The 18,106-nt window shown below is 43.9% G+C and overlaps 1 protein-coding gene across 2 annotated transcripts in view; it reads right to left on the minus strand.

Annotated features, from left to right (window-relative positions):
• The window catches only part of LOC126146070 (uncharacterized), a 67,494-nt gene extending 54,416 nt beyond the window's left edge, over positions 1–13,078 (minus strand). For both annotated transcript variants that reach the window (XM_049915599.1, XM_049915598.1), the window contains exon 1: positions 12,958–13,078. In XM_049915599.1, the coding sequence (XP_049771556.1) occupies positions 12,958–13,024 (67 nt within the window). In that variant the 5' untranslated portion in view covers positions 13,025–13,078. The remainder of the gene's footprint in view (positions 1–12,957) is intronic.
• Between the last annotated feature and the right edge of the window lie 5,028 nt (positions 13,079–18,106).

Below are 18,106 nucleotides of genomic sequence, written 5' to 3' on the forward strand. Positions count from 1 at the left end.
TACTTCGAAAAAATTCCGACTGAACTTATCTCCGGCTTTAGCCAGATTTCAGTGCCTATAACGATTTGAGCATCAATTCTTTCTATTAGAGCTGTGGTACTTTCCCTACATAGCTATGACAATTTACAACTGTTATACCGATGGCTCCTGTATCTAAGTTCTTCCTGTGCTTGGTCCGCACCATTTATGACTGAAGCCCTTACGTGCTTTTCCGAGACCCTGTAACCTAAAAAACCGCCCTGTCCACGCCACACAGTCCCTCCTACCAGTGTAGTCGCCTCCTGCGTATAGGGGTTTCTTGACTTATTCAACTGAACCCGAAAAGCAACCACCCTGTGGCGCAAGTCGAGGAATCTGCATAACTGTCTAAGCCTCTGATTCAGATCCTCCACTCGGATCTGTACCAGAGGTCCGCAATCGGTCCTGTCGACTATAATGCAAGTGGTGAGCTCTGCTTTCATCTCGCAAGCGAGACTCGTAGCCTTTACAACTTCTGTTAGCCGCTCGAAACCAGAGAGAATCCCTTCTGATCCAAAGCGACACACATCTCTGGACCGACGTGAGCCACAGCCTGTGCTCTCCATGGCATCTGGAAGGACCCGTTCCACGTGTGGAATGACTTCACCCAGTATGCACATGGAGTGCACATTGGCTTTCTACCCCTTCTCTGTAGCCATGTCCATAATGGGCCCCACAACGCACCGAACGTTGGAGCTCCCAGCTACCAGTAATCCCACCCTCTGTAGTTGCTCAGACCTTGTAGACTGAGAGGTTTCCCGTGCAACAGGACAGGCGACTGAATCTTGCTGACAGTGTAAGTCATAGACAGTAACTGGAACCTGTTTGTCAGACCAACTGGGAAAGACTTACGTGCGGAAGTCTTTCGCCCCTTGCCACGGCCCCGGTGAGGACCGATCGGAGAAACTCGGACGCGAAGGATGCCCGATGAATCCGCTCGGAGGGCCCACAACAGTGATGCCCGTCCATTGCAGCTGCAAGCTGTGTAACCAAAGCCATCATAGCCTGTAGCTGAGGGCGAAGTGTCATAACCCGGCTCGCATCCACACACAACAGTCACAGTCCCTATCCATACTAGAGACCGTGGAAAACTGCACTACTAACACAAACTGGCTATCGATACGTGCTGCGTAAGTCTACTGGAGACCCTGACGAAAACGCAAGAACTGTGTATAATAAATTAGATTAATAAGACTAAAAACAGCCGACCAGTTGCAATGGATAAAGTAATCTTTACCTAGGATTCGACAGATTTAAAACTGTCTTCTTCAGAAAGCGGCAGTATTACATTAATATGGAATGATGTATCATCGTCGTTTTTACCAATATCTGCATAGATCCATTAGTCCAAATTAAAATATAGCCCTGAAAATAGGGTTTGTCATGTAAATAAAAATCAGTACATGGATGTTGCAGAACTCTGCCGCCTTCTGAAGAAGACAGTTTTAAATCTGTCGAAACCTAGGTAAAGATTACTTTATCCATTGCAACTGGTCGGCTGTTTTTAGTCTTATTACGTGGAACCGTTTCTGTTGCGCAGCTATGTTTAAAATACATAAATTAGATTAATACGCTGGGATTCACAAACCGAACTACCAAAGCACTCAGGTGAGACTAAATAATTCGCCCCTGATTTGGAATTTGTAATGCGTCACAAGTCGGTTTACTTTCCGACGCAAACGAAAACGCGAGCACTGTATCTATTAGATATTAAATTTAAAAGCAGAAACTCAAGAAACTAAACCATCAAAGCACACTGATGAAATTATACAATTCGCTCCTGGTTAGGAAGTCGTACAAATTGCAAAATCGGTTACTTCCATGTTGCTGCTTCTGTCTCGGCCGGCTGCTGCTGTCTGAGTAATATTAACAGCGGTAAATATTTATTTAATTAATATACTGTAAAAATAGGCTATTCGCCATTATGTGGGAACCTCTTCACAATGTCATTGGGTAAAAACTAATTATGATATCTTAAACGGTTCAGGGGATATCTGAGGCGAATGACTCTTATAATTCTTGTTTGAGCAGTTTTATTATGTCCATTCTGATTCTGTGCTATAGTATGAATTATATTTAGTTCTGAAACAGCGCTAGTTTGCTTAATCGTGTGAGGGTGTTACATAGCGCTCCCTGGTGCCTATAACAATAACGGCAAGAGTAACTTCCACATTTGGAATTTACAAAAATATTTTTAAAGAGTAATCCCAGTAAACCCAGACTAGCTGTCTGTGAGATCTCAGATCAAGTAAAATATCAGACGAATTCAACGATATACAGCTCGTGATTTCATTTAGTTGCTCATTTAGTGATTGCTGTTATTGCAAGAGATCAGGCAAATAAATGAAAGACTTACTGATGGTTTATACACTCCTGGAAATGGAAAAAAGAACACATTGACACCGGTGTGTCAGACCCACCATACTTGCTCCGGACACTGCGAGAGGGCTGTACAAGCAATGATCACACGCACGGCACAGCGGACACACCAGGAACCGCGGTGTTGGCCGTCGAATGGCGCTAGCTGCGCAGCATTTGTGCACCGCCGCCGTCAGTGTCAGCCAGTTTGCCGTGGCATACGGAGCTCCATCGCAGTCTTTAACACTGGTAGCATGCCGCGACAGCGTGGACGTGAACCGTATGTGCAGTTGACGGACTTTGAGCGAGGGCGTATAGTGGGCATGCGGGAGGCCGGGTGGACGTACCGCCGAATTGCTCAACACGTGGGGCGTGAGGTCTCCACAGTACATCGATGTTGTCGCCAGTGGTCGGCGGAAGGTGCACGTGCCCGTCGGCCTGGGACCGGACCGCAGCGACACACGGATGCACACCAAGACCGTAGGATCCTACGCAGTGCCGTAGGGGACCGCACCGCCACTTCCCAGCAAATTAGGGACACTGTTGCTCCTGGGGTATCGGCGAGGACCATTCGCAACCGTCTCCATGAATCTGGGCTACGGTCCCGCACACCGTTAGGCCGTCTTCCGCTCACGCCTCAACATCGTGCAGCCCGCCTCCAGTGGTGTCGCGACAGGCGTGAATGGAGGGACGAATGGAGACGTGTCGTCTTCAGCGATGAGAGTCGCTTCTGCCTTGGTGCCAATGATGGTCGTATGCGTGTTTGGCGCCGTGCAGGTGAGCGCCACAATCAGGACTGCATACGACCGAGGCACACAGGGCCAACACCCAGCATCATGGTGTGGGGAGCGATCTCCTACACTGGCCGTACACCACTGGTGATCGTCGAGGGGACACTGAATAGTGCACGGTACATCCAAACCGTCATCGAACCCATCGTTCTACCATTCCTAGACCGGCAAGGGAACTTGCTGTTCCAACAGGACAATGCACGTCCGCATGTATCCCGTGCCACCCAACGTGCTCTCGAAGGTGTAAGTCAACTACCCTGGCCAGCAAGATCTCCGGATCTGTCCCCCATTGAGCATGTTTGGGACTGGATGAAGCGTCGTCTCACGCGGTCTGCACGTCCAGCACGAACGCTGGTCCAACTGAGGCGCCAGGTGGAAATGGCATGGCAAGCCGTTCCACAGGACTACATCCAGCATCTCTACGATCGTCTCCATGGGAGAATAGCAGCCTGCATTGCTGCGAAAGGTGGATATACACTGTACTAGTGCCGACATTGTACATGCTCTGTTGCCTGTGTCTATGTGCCTGTGGTTCTGTCAGTGTGATCATGTGATGTATCTGACCCCAGGAATGTGTCAATAAAGTTTCCCCTTCCTGGGACAATGAATTCACGGTGTTCTTATTTCAATTTCCAGGAATGTATATCTGACTACCTTAAGTAATGGAAACTGATGTGGGTTCATTTCGATGAAATTATGTAAAACCCCTGTGGACATGAGCAGTGTCATCTGATCCGAAGATGTGTTATTAACAAAGTCGAGTCTTTATTGATGTAATATTTTTAGAGATCCGTTAAGTTCATTGTCATATCCTAGAGCTGAAATGATTGTACTTTTATTCATTTGTATGTAAATTTCATGTAGTTTTATTGCTGTCATTTACTGTTAAATTTAGTATGCAAAGACTTTCGATACGTCTTCCATTCACAATGTCAGTAGAAAAAAAAAGAGAACAACAGAAAACTGCTCCTGACAGCTGCTTCTCCGTGACACATTAAAATTCATGAAATGTAAATTCAGTTTTTCCCGCTTTCAGACAACATTTTACAGTTACATAAAAAGAATTTCTACGGTACCAGCAACGTCGTTTGGTGAATAACGATTTGTTTCTTAAGAGACACTCGAGCGTTACCGAATCTTAAGGAAGTGTGTATACTTGCAAGTCTCTGTACTCACATTAATTGGAGAATAAGCACTTAAATCTCCTCACCGTGGTTTTCTTATTTTTGAATTTTTTACGGCCCTCAATCAGCGAGAAGATTAGAACATTATACGGATGAGAGAGGGAATATCCGACGGACTAAATACTGCAACCATCCAAGCATTCATTAAGGAAACGGGTAATTTTTATTTATTTCTACTCCCAACATTATTCTGAAATTTTATTCTTCATTCCCAAAGTTCTACAGTAGAGCATTCTACAGTAACGCGTTAGTCACAGACCGTACCCTCTTGCCGGAAATACGGCTTGGGATAATGGACTTCTAACTCCAAAAGCACTGGAACAATAAGAGGTGACTAACGCCTAGTAATTCGAACGTCTTCAGATGTAATATTTGGAGTATCCGGTGGTGATAAGCTTTCACGATGTTTTGGAACTGCATTATACGGAGTGAAGCGGAAGACAAGTTACCGAAGAGATATCCAGAACGAATGAATACATCGAGGTCCGGTTTTCGTTAAGTTATAGTGGACGTTATGAAGAATTAGGTGAATATTACAAGTAAGTCGTATCGTTTATAATCGCCGAGTTTTGAGCCTATTGTTTTTAATTATAATATTCTCTTTTCTGTGGCACCTGCAAGAAGTTTCTAAGAAAATGTCAACGACACGACATATATGGGAACTGACCATATGGTACCAAGGTAAAAGCGAGGCAAACCACTGTCCCACAGTGAGGAGAAGAGGTTTCACAAACGTCCTCCTTATTATATCAAATGTAACCAAACCCGCAACTCAGGTATGGTTCTTGTGTTAACTGTGCGCTTGTATCCCATCAGTCCGCGTTCTGCAGTTGTAGCAGTATGATAACTTGCTCATATAGCTATTGAGACACTCACAGTGTATACGACAGTCGAAGAAGTGAACATCGTTACGGCGAATGTCGTCAAAACATTAGAGCAGCTGTGAGGATGTACGTATGATGACGAGTATCCAGGTCGTGCCAAGCACTCGGAATCTGACTCTGCAAACATTATAAAATGTTCTAGAAACTGGAAGTGTTCAAATGGTTCAAATGGCTCTGAGCACTATGGGACTTAACATCTGATGTCATCAGTCCCCTAGAACGTAGAACTACTTAAACTTAACTAACCTAAGGACACCACACACACCCGTGCTCGAGGTAGGATTCGAACCTGCGACCGTTGCGGTCACGCGGTTCCAGACTGTAGATCCTAGAATCGCTCGGCCACCCCGGCCGGCAACTGGAAGTGTAGAGAATAAAATATGCCAAGGGAAAAGAAGAGCAACTGATGAACGAAAAGAAACCAACATTTAACACCAGTAACACACAGTGAAAGTGTCACTAAGAGGCACCTTGGAAGTACGAAAGAGATCACCCAAACGGCTGTTCTCCGCGAACATTCCATTCCATCGCATTTTATTCTCTTCACGTTGCGGTGCATGAACAGTTTCATGGCAATGACTTCAAAAACTACTTACAGTTCTCCGAATTTAATCTGCGAAAAGTGGAAAGTGATTCGGCATATCTCTGCGAAATATTATTTGAGGCAGAAGCATCGTTCACAAACCAAGGGTAAGTCAATTTGTCCAAATGCACTAACTGTCATTTGAAAACCCACGCTGACTCAAAGAATTGGGCGAAAACAACGCTCTTCGTCTATCAACGTTTGGTGCGTGTTTTTTGAGACCTGCATCACTGGCTTCCGTTTTACTGATGGGAACGTAATTACATTCATGTATCTCGAGTTCCTAAGATAAACTACTATTGGCAGTTATTGGAAGACATTCCACTGGACGTATGGCAGTCAGTGTGGAACCAACATGACGGATGTCCCTCCCATTCCTCACATGTAATGACATACCTTCTTAACAAAAATTTGGAGAACAATGGATCAGACGTTGAGGGAGGCAGAGGGAGCTGCTCGAACAGTGTCAAGGCCCCTTTGACCGTGCAGCAACACAGCGCGGCGGGTAAGGGGGAAGTGTATAGTTTGGATATGTTTCTCGTATTTAGGGTATGATTCTGTTATTGCGCTTAAGAAGGTGCTAAGAGCGGAAGGATGTGAACACACTACAGCAGTGTGTACTGCATACAATAGAGGAACAGTTCGGAAATATTGATTGTTTGAATCAGTATCATGCACTCTTTAAATAAAGCTGCGAATGTGAGGCTATTATTAGTGGATCATAAAATTTCTGAAATAGACTCGACTGCGAGTCCCGAAATGAACAATGAAACACTCTTGGGATGAGTTGGAACATCGACTTTGCTCCTGAACCTCGCTTTCACAATCATCACTTCCTCTGGTTTCGGCTCTTGTGGAAGAAGGGGCTGCCAGTACTCCACAGACATTCAGACACTTGAATGAATTGGTCCCCAGCATATTCGTCCGTCATAAGTGCGAAGGGTGGACACACCCCATATTAATGTCCACTAATAGGTGTCCGCATACCTTTGATCAGATAATATGCATTCTCCTACCTACACGTTCCAGTCACACCCACTTCATTTTTGTTGCAGTCGTAATTGCATCTTCCAATCCAGACTGACCTGTTTGTTTCTTCCTATCTATTCTAGCGTGAATAAAATCTTCTAGGTATACAAGGCGCGTCGTTACGAATAAAACACTCGAGCTTTCGACAGCTGTCTGCGTCATCACCACCAGGCGTTGAAATCACTGACCGCCACAGCGGAGACAGCTGTCGAAAGCTCGAGTGCTTTATTCGTAACGACGCGCCTTGTAAACCGAGAAGATTTTATTGAAGTACGCCTCTGCGAAAGACTCTCAGAGCACATACCTCTTCTAGTAACCTTCAAAATGCACACCTCCATTGCCCACTAAACAACCATCGCATTTTGGATTGTTTTGACGTGAAAAGGCCACATCGCATTGACGGTAAATCGGAAGAAGAAATGTGCACTGATTTCATTCTTTCGTTTTCAGGACACTCCTGGCTTGTTACATTGTGCGTGAGGGGACAACACGCTATAGTGTGTTGCACAGCACGCGGAAACAATGCAATCATTGTCGTAATGTGGAAACGGAGCGATTTATCTGACGTCCAAAATGGCATCACCAATGACTTTTGGCAATGGATGGAAGCATTTCCGAAACGGCTAAGTTTGTAAACTGTTCGTGTGAAGCTGTCGTTAAAGTATACCTTGAATGGCAAACTGGCGATATCTAAAACCGGCGTCATGGCAACTGTGAGGCACCACGGGTTTTAGATTACAGGGGTGCACGACACATGCGGAGATCTGTGCGGGCAGATATGCGTGCAGCTGTTGAGTAACTGAGCGCCCAGGCGAACCCAGGAGCTACCTACAATTCTCTTAAACGACTGTTCAGTAAACGTTGTCGTGTACGTGCCTACACAACAGGCACCTGATTCATGCACCCATGCTGATCATTGTTCATCGGTGACGAAGGCTGCAGGTCGGACGCCAGTACCACTCTTAGACGTTCACTGATTGGAGACAGGCGACCATTTCAGATGAATCACGTCTGATGCTCCATCGGACAGATGGCCTTTGGCTTGCAGGGCGTGAAACGCCAGAAAGCAAACAGTCTGCAACAGTCGTCGGAAGGGTCCAGGCCAGAAGATGTTTTCGTGGTATTCCCTCATCATTCTGTAAGGCACAATGGGCCAACAAAAGTATGAACCTATCCTTGGATACCATGTCCACCCCAAAAATCTGGTTTTCCTCGGTACGATGCCACCTACCAGCGGGACAATGGAATGTCTCACACAGTTCGTAGTCTACGTGCATGGTTCGAAGAGCACCAGGATGAATTTATCGTACTCTCCTGCCTAACGGGCTCCCCGGATTTAAGCTCACTCGAGAATCTGTGGCACCATCTCGATCAGGCTGTACGTGCCATGGGAAGTCAATCAAAAAATCTAGCATACCTTATCAAGGCACCAGAGTCGCCAATGCTCCTCATCCCTGTCGGTACCTTCCTGATCCCCATTAAGCCTCTTGTTGCACTTCTCGCAGCGTTCCGCGCTGCTAAAGCTGGTTACTCAGGCTTTTGGCACGTGGTCACAATGACATGTTTGGACAGTGTAGCGTTATTTATGAATGGAAATTTGATAACTGTGTTCTTTAAGTAAACGAAAGAACTTGCCTCATAGATACGTTCAAGTTAAAAGTATACATACACTAGTTTGCTGTACCTGCCTCTGGAAACTAGCACACTTTAACAGAGCAGCTCTGACTACATCCAATTAAAGACTGAATACACTCAACTCCATCCACTGACAAACTCTCGCTGAAGGGGAGTTCCTACGATATCAGTACTAATTGTAGCTATACGGTGTAAAGAGAGATCCTTACAATTTCTTGAAAGGATAAAACCATTTCCTACTGAAGAACGTGTTTCGTATTTGGAATTGTGCCCGCCAAAAGTTACATTCAAACAGAAGGGAATACAAACTGATTGTACATATCAGATGGCTATCAAATTGAAACGAAATAATTACAAGTTTGAAAATAAAGAAAACTGGTGAGAGATGTAAGACTGATGCAGTAATGTAGCATCTAGTAAGTTACTGCGTATTATTCTTTAACTAAATGTGCTTAGGCTTTCAGAACGATCCTGTTACACGACATGTTTTCCGTTCTGGTAGTAAAACTGTAACATAATGACAATACAGTCAGTCAACAGTGCTGTGGATATTGAGCAATAAGCGTGAAAATATTCCAGTGTAGAGAGAGGTCCTCTACTACTCCAGGCGTAAACTACGTAAATCACAGTTTCGGCACGTTGCTGCTAGTACCGTTGCTCTATTTACGACCGCTCCCGTTTAGCTTAAAAGAATAAAAAATAAAAAAGTCAATTACAGTGGAATATTACCATTGTGGACGAGACTAAAAGTAAACATACTTAGCACAGATGTCGAATCTGCTGCCGCTTGTCACAGACAGATTATCATTTACAGTGAGGACATTACGTATATCCTTACTTCAACTTCGGAACTCAGTGAAGTCTTGTTTGATCATTAGGGTTAACGTAGTTCAAAGCTTACAAAGCATTTTATTTTTTTGTATAATCACTTGTTTATTTTTTATTATTAGTTGAATACAGCCCATTTCAGTAGCATATTTTCATCTTCAGTAGCCAGTATGTTATAACATTATTTTCTGCAGTAAACTGTGCATTCAAACTAGATATTTCTGTAGTATGTACCAGTCAGGTTAGTTAACGAATAATCGCATCTGATCACAATAAATTGGTATAAACTCCTTTGGGTGCAGGAATATCAAATTAATTTCTGCCAACCTGAAGATAAGAATAGGAAGAAAAACTTCGCTTCATAACTTTTTGTGTTCAGGGTGCCACAAATGGTTTGTATACTCTTGGAGTGCGAAAGTTGGATCTCTGCCTCATAGTGTATAATTTATATATTTCAGGACGACAAAACATTTATAAACGACACAAAATAACGTGCTATTAAAATACGGACACCAAGAAAATGAAAGCGGGCTATCGAAACTCGTGAAAAAAAGTGAAAGGAAAATGACTGAAGAAGAAAACGCATGACATCTTGTGAAACTGGTGAGTCGCAGATTTTCACAAATGACATTGTAAAAAAACTTTCTATAGCCAAGTTCGCATGAATATTTATTTTAGAAAACTATTTCCGAAAGACTTTGCTGTCATTTGTTGGTCTTAAAAAATGTTTGTTACGAAACGTATTCATTATGAGTTGGAACATCTTGCCAAGTTGTCATATTAGTACATATAATGTAGCATATTATGGAAAGCTTTGAAAGAAATAAAACGTTTTCTGTTAAAAAGCACTTGTGCGTATTATCATTTGTATACACGTAGCGTTCACATACGATTGTTAAGTCTTAAAAAAATTCAATATACAGCAAAATGTACAATAGCACATCTATTTACGTTAGCTTCACATGTTCCATTCGTTGATGAACCACCTTAGACGGCGTATAAAGTACAATTGGATGGCAGTGTAGCAAGGGTTATGTCCCGCTATCGTAAATATATGTGCTATTATACATTTTACTGTATATTGCGTTGATTAATACTTAACAATCGTCTGTGAGAGCTATGTATACAGACACTGCCATGTGCACAAGGTGCTTTTTGATTGTAAACGTTTTATTTCTGACAAAGCTTTGCATAATAGGCTGCATTTTACCCACTAATATGACAACTTGTCATGAGGTTACAACTCAAAATGAACAGGTTCTGTGACAAAAATGTTTGAAAACCTGTCGAAACTGGTTGCCAAAAATAAATAAGTGTTTATGGGATCTCGGCTGTAGAAAGTGTTTTACCAAGTGCAACAGATCGCTCGTTCTCATTTTTGGACATGAAAAATTTCAATAACATTGTAATGTGGACGTACTTCTGTACGTCATTTATTGTAATCATTACGTATTGAATACTATCACGGCCTTGATTTGCATTGACGATTTTAAGTGAAATTGTTTGCAGATAAATTAGTCAGATTTGGGTTCACAAAGGAGCTTAGCAACAATCGTTCTTCCTGCGTCCGCAGACAATTGTCGCCTGGAACAAGATACGGGGTTAGTGCCAGCAGTATACGAATTACCTTCCCCCAGTCACCATGAAGTGGCTTGTGGAATGTAGCCGTACATGTATAAGCATTAATGCGCCCGTTGCAGCATACTACAGAGGTTCCTTTCATCGAGTTGGTCTGTAACGACTGTTTCTGTGGGCGGTCTTATGGATGTACTGACGAAGGAAGATCCCGACGGGCACAACACAGTGCCGTAGCTTAGATACCGCTCCAACATTTGCTGTTTATATATCACCCGCAGTTAAACATCTGTCTAAAAAAAATTCACCGATATTTATTTGTTCCAAACTTCTATTAGTCCACGTTTGCCTTCCGTCTCTGTCTGTCGATCTCTTTTCCTCCTCCCCTCTTTCACTCTCCACCTCCACCACCCACTTTCTCTGCCCACCTCCTACATCCCCTATACTCTGTTCCCTCTCACGTTTTATCTCCTCCTCCTCCGTCTCGCTGTTTACCTCCTCCGCCCTCCTCTATCTGCCCATCTCCTCTTCTTTCTTTCTTTGTGACCATCTCTTCCGCTCCTCTCTTCTTCCCATCTCCTCCTTTGATTGCTTATTCCTCTTCCCCTTTCTCTGTGAATCTCCTCCTTCTCTTCCCTCCGTCCATCTCCTTATCCCCCTATCTGTGTCCATCTCCTACTACCCCTCGCTCTGTCTACCTCCTCCTCCTCTCGCCTCTGTCCCCACGCTATCAACCTCACCCCAATGTGAGGCTGAGCTTCATAACCCCACTGAATTTACTCTTACATCGTATCTAACACGTGTATCAAATTTGGTTGATGTCGTTCCAGGGGACTAGGATGAACTATTTAACCATGACTTTGTCCACATACGCACATGTAAAATGTATTTAATATGTATTTAACATATTCCACATGTATTTTTACACATATTTCACCTGTATCTCTAGCGAATTTCGCCCTGCAGTTTCATTCTCACTCGGCTCAGTGTATATAACGTGGTGTCCCCTGAACTATGTGTCGTGCAATGATATCATTTTGCAGGTACATCCAGTAATAATAATGTCGTGTGTCTAGGGCCTCACGTCGGGTAGACCGTACGCCTGGTGCAGGTCTTTCAAGTTAACGCCACTTCGGCGACCTGCGCGTCGATGGGGATGAAATGATGATGACTAGGACCACACAACACCCAATCCTTGAGCGGAGAAAACCTCCGACCCAGCCAGGAATCGAACCCGGGCCTTTAGGATTGACATTCCGTCACGATGACCACTCAGCTACCGGGGGCGGACGGTGCATCCAGTGATATCTATGGCTAATGTCTGCGAAATGTGTCGTGAATATCAGTAATAAATTAAAACGTCTTGCATGATGCGGTAGTTTAACACACATCTTAGTCTTTATGACATCGTATCTACTGAACTATGTGCCACGGAAAGATATAACGTTGGTGGTACATTCGGTGGTATATGTAATACCGTCTAGAAAATGTATAGCGAATACAGTTAGTATTAAAGAAGTTTTACTGCGTGAACAGTAAAAACGTAGTAAACGATAAAATTTTGTCGTTTCATAATTTTGTGGTGGTTGTCAAAAAATACTGCTTGAATGAAAAAATTTGTTCAAACGGCTCTGAGCACTTTGGGACTTAACTGCTGAGATCATCAGTCCCCTAGGACTTAGAACTCCTTAAACCTAACGAACCTAAGGACATCAGACACTTCCATGCCGGTCGGGCGGTTCCAGACTGTAGCGCCTAGAACCGCTCGGCCACCCCGGCCGGCTACTGCTGGAATAGACCACGGGTATCCGCCCGTCGTGGGCCATACTTCTTACTCACCCCTACTCCTTTGATAAGTAGGTGTACGCAAAGTAACCTGTATGTTAATTCAGGCTATAAGCAATTTACGTTCCAAATTTCATCCAAATACGTGCAGCCGTTTCATCTTGAAGGAGTAACAAATGTTCTATCAAACACAAAGAAACTTTCGCATTTGTTTATATGAAATGTTGAGACGGACGACATAGTAGCGCACGCCACTGGACGGGCTCGCCCCGGTGACGAGTACTCACCGCCCGGCAGGAAGCAGAAGCAGGCGGCCAGTGCGAGGAGCAGCGGCAGCGTCTGGCAGCGGGCCATGGCGGCACTGCCTCCGCCTCTCTCCCCGGCTGCCGCCGCGGCTGGCCGCTTATCTCCGGGTCGGCCACCGCGGGGCGGCCTCGCTCGCTCCCGCTCTGCCGCCGCGCCTCGTTAGGCGCTATAGTGCCAACACGCGTGACGTCACGCGCTGCGTGACGCGCGGCACCTGCTCTACACTCCGCTGACAGTGTTGACGTGCGGATTAAACTGTCATGTCTCCAAACAGGGGCGCAGATAAGAAGGTGTGCGTCTGGTGCGCATCTGTCATTGTCACTGGCTTCAAGGGGAAGGTCTCAAGTCTATACACACTGCACCGACGCAATTTAAATTAATCAGCCACTTGTCCGTTGATTCTGACAGTCACTACAGATCTTATAGTATGTCTAAACAACACCTGCTCGCATCTGCAGAGAATTTTGTCGATCTTTTAACGCTCCAACATGAACAGAAAGTAGTTCATCGGAATACCGTCCTGCTTTCGCGGCAACAGTCGACGTAACGCCCGAGATCCTCTTAACAACTTTCCACGAAGTGATATCAAACAATGGGACGTGTTTCGGCCTCTTCGTGTGCATTCGTGCACACACGAACATGTCAACAGTCAGCTGTCAGGAAACCAGCTTTGACTGCAGTGACACAGGCTCACGTGACGGCCATGCTGACCAAATTAGGGTTTGGCAAACACGAAGACAGGCAATAGAAATTCGCGACGTGTGTGGCCGGGCATTACATTGTTGGAATGTAAGCCCAGGATGGCTTGCCATGAAGGGAAACAAAACGGGCAGTAGAGTATCGGCGGCATACCACTGTTCTGTAAGGGTGCTGCAGATGACAACCAAAAGGGGCCTGCTATAAAATGAAATGAAATGGCGCCCCAGACCGTCATTCCTGGATGTCGGCCAGTATTGGCTGACAACAGTCAGCTTGGTATCCCACCACTACCCGGGGCTTCTCCAGACATGTCTTCACTGGTCATCACAGCTCAGTTCGAAGCGGAACTCCTCACTGAAGACAATTCTACTACAGTGAATGAGATTCCAAGTCGAATGTGCCTGACAACACTGGAAACGAGCTTGATGTACAGAGGTCAATGATAGTTGGCGCGCTGGCCGGGGTGGCAGAGCGGTTCTAGGCGCTACAGTCTGGAACAGCGCGACCGATACGGTCGCCGGTTTGAATCCTGCCTCGGGCATGGATGTGTGTGATGTCCTTACGTTTGTTAGGTTTAAATGTGTGTGAAATCTTATGGGACTTAACTGCTAAGGTCATCAGTCCCTAAGCTTACACACTACTTAACCTAAAGTATCCTAAGGACAAACACACACACCCATGCCCGATGGAGGACTCGAATCTCCGCCGGGACCAGCCGCAAAGTCCATGACTGCAGCGCCTGAGACCGCTCGGCTAATCCCGCGCGGCCGGGACTGATGACCTTAGAAGTTAAGTCCCATAGTGTTCAGAGCCATTTGAACCATTGATAGGCCAGCAGTCGCCTTTTTATGAGTGGCCTGTTAATGGTCCTTATGGTCACTGAAGCACCAGTTGTACATCGGATTGATGACAATGATGAGTGCCTCTATGACGATTGCTCGGTCCTCACGTTCTGTCGTCTCTATAGGTCAACCGCTTCCTTCTTGACGCCACGGTCGGCCATGGTCCACCGATTCCTGCCAGCTTAGTCGAATAGTCACATTGCTCATTTGTCGAGCGACTCGCCGATTATTCTAATCGGCTTCTCTCAGCACATACACATGTCCTCTCTTGAATGCTGACATCTGCATATGTTGTACACTCTCCTGTGGCTGAGGCGTAGTTACTGTCGGACTGAGTACGTGGAATGGAGTTCGCGACGAACTTAAACCCTGACATCGACATGTCCCTTATTTACCATATTTGCAAGATGCTCGGGGAAATTGTAGTGCAGCATCACACATTCATCCATCGGGTGCCAAAGTTTACAATTTTGCATTTTCCGTCTACAACTCTATGAATACCGTCCTTTTGTGTGTATATATCACATTCTAAAATAAAAATGTTTCCGGCATACAAAGCAAAAAAAAAATTAGCAATTCAAATATGATAGTTTGCTGGTGAACAACTTCTTGTAAATGATGTGTAGAACTAATTCTGTACAAAAGATGATGGTAATATAGTCATAAAACGTAACTAACAATATAAAGAAAACACTGAAAAGTGGGGAGCTGTCAGTCAGACTTCTGATATACAGTAAAGCAAAATATGAACCTACTGAAAATCTTTCAACTGACTTATCATCTGATAAGTTACTTGATTTTGAACGGTTACAGAAAAAATAATGGCGATCCTATGCTTCATGAAGTCTTCTCAAGCAGTGTTCTAGGCTACCCATAGTGCCGTTCTTTGTTCTGTTACTCCATGTACGCATATACAATACACGTGAAGAACTTCACCTTTAACATTGGTATATTTAGTCTATAGTTTGTTGTTACTTCACATAAATGTAGTACAATATTAGTAAACCGGTAATGTATCTGTAATAACTCATGGTATTGTTAATTCAGTAATTAATTGCATCGGTTATTTTTATTATAAGTGTATTTCTAAAAATACACTTTCTGTTCATTCTTTTCTGCGTCTTTGAAGATATAAGTCGATTTTTCGCGTTATGTTATCCCTGTAAGGCGAAAAATGGCTAAGAAACTAATTACATCCTGTAGAATACTGGCTGTTTATGGCCTGAGTTCTTGAATTATGTTGTAATAACTACAGAAGAAAGCCTTCTGTATCTTAACTAAGTTTCTTCTTCTTCTGGCTTTACAGTTAATGGTGTAGCTGTTTGCACTGAATATCTTAGGTGTTGTGAAACGACTCAAATCACTTAAGAAAGACAAGTCTTCCTTTCAGAGTATGCAGACACAATAGCGCCTTTCTTAGCAGTCATATGCAACCGCTCACTGGACGAAACGTCTCTTCCTAAAAAGACTGGAAACTAGCACAGGTCACACCAATATTCAAGAAAGGAAATAGGAGTAAACCATTTATTTACAGACCCATATTACTTACCTGCAGTAGGATTCTGGAGCATATACTGTACTAGAACATTATGAATCACTTTGAGGAAAATGACTTATTGATACATAACCTACACGGATTCAGAAAATAATGTTCTTGTGAAACACAGCTAGCTCTTTATTCCCATGAAGTCATGAGTGTCGACAAGGGATCTCAGATCGATTTCATATTCCTAGATTTCCACAAGACTTTTGATACCGTTCCTCACAAGTGACTATTAATCAAATTGCGTGCGTATGGACTCTCGTCTCAGTTGTGTGACTGGATTCGTGATTTCCTCTCAGAGAGGTCACAGTTCGTAGTAATAGACGGTAAATCATCGAGTACAACAGAAGTGATACCTGGCGTCCCGCAAGGTAGTGTCATAGGCCCTCTGCTGTTCCTGATTACATAAATGATCTAGGTGATAATCTGAGCAGCCCCCTTAGGTTGTTTGCAGATGATTTACCGTCTAGTAAAATCATCAGACGATCACTTCCAATTACAAAATGATGTAGAGAGAATTTCTGTATGGTGCGAAAAGTGGCAATTGGCACTAAACAAAGAAAAGTGCGAGGCCATCGACATGGGTACTAAAAGAAATCCGATAAATTTTGGGTATACGATAAATCGCACAAATCTAAGGGCTGTCAATTCGACTAAATACCTAGGAATTACAATTACGAGCAACTTAAATTGAAAGACTACATAGGTAATATTGTGGAGAAGGCGAAACAAATACTGCGTTTTGTTGGCAGGACACTTAGAAGATGCGACAAACTCACCAAAGAGACAGCCTACATTACACTTGTCCGTGCTCTGCTGGAATTTTACTGCGCTGTATGGGATCCTTACCAGGTAGGATTGACGGAGGGCATCGAAAAAGTGCAAAGAAGTGCATCTCGTTTCGTGTTATCGCGCAATAGGGGTGAGATTGTCACTGATATGATACGCGAATTGGGGTGGCAGTCACTGAAACAAAGGCGGTTTTCTTTGCGTTGGCATCTATTTATGAAATTTGAATCGCCAACTTTCTCTTCCGAAAGTGAAAATATTTTGTTGTCACCCACCTACGAAAGGAAAAATGATCAACATAATAAAATAAGAGAAATCAGAGCTAGAACGGAAAGATTTAGGTGTTCCTTTTTCCCACGCGCCATTCGAGAGTGGAATGGTAGAGTAGTAGTATGAAAATGTTTCGATGAACCCTCTGCCAGGCACTTAAGTGTGAATTGCTGAGTAGCCATGTAGATGTAGATGTAGACATTGGCTTGTCAAATTGTGTCCACAATTATGTTGTAGTAGGCAGCGGTTGGCTGCATTGCTATCTGCATTCTTAATGTAGGCTAGATAGGAAGTCCTTTGGTGTTTCCTAATGAAGGTTTGACCTTCGTCCCTCAGTTCATTCGCAGCGGTTGTTCTGGTAAACAGGCTCGGACTGCTATCCGTTTTTCTCATAAGAATACAAAGCGGTGTGATCCGGTTCTTGCCGTAGGAAGATGCCAAAACGATGGAAACTCGTCGGCGGCTTATAGATAAAATGGTGATAACTCTTTTCTGTTGCAAAGTGTACATTAGATGTTTCATATAAGCGTCGACAACTGTACATGACGACTAGACTTAACACCTCTTAAAAGGTATAGACCATGATCTCATCGTTCATCATATGATTACGGATATCGCTTTAGCAATGTGTTTTATTGCGCCAGATACGTCGCTCTGTAACTGAGAAACCAAAGACAACTGGCAGCCACCACTCCACATTTACACGGAAACATCATTGGAGAGAATACTTCACGATAATACCAAGCAAGTCCTCCAGTTGATTATGAAGATGAGGAATCTACGATGACTTACCTCCCATGATTTGGAGAAATAAAATTAGTTTGTTGCTGCTATGTGACTTTTTCTCTAAACTTTCCTCAGCGCGTTGAAATTTTCATAGGCAGTTCTGCATACAAAAAAAGAATGCAAAATTAAGAACTCCATTTCTTTTCTGGATGGTAAACAACTAGTTAAAAAGGTTTTACAAAGATGTAATGAAGTATGTCT

The sequence above is a fragment of the Schistocerca cancellata genome, chromosome 2 (assembly GCF_023864275.1).
Source record: "Schistocerca cancellata isolate TAMUIC-IGC-003103 chromosome 2, iqSchCanc2.1, whole genome shotgun sequence".
In the NCBI taxonomy this organism is placed as follows: Eukaryota; Metazoa; Arthropoda; class Insecta; order Orthoptera; family Acrididae; genus Schistocerca; species Schistocerca cancellata.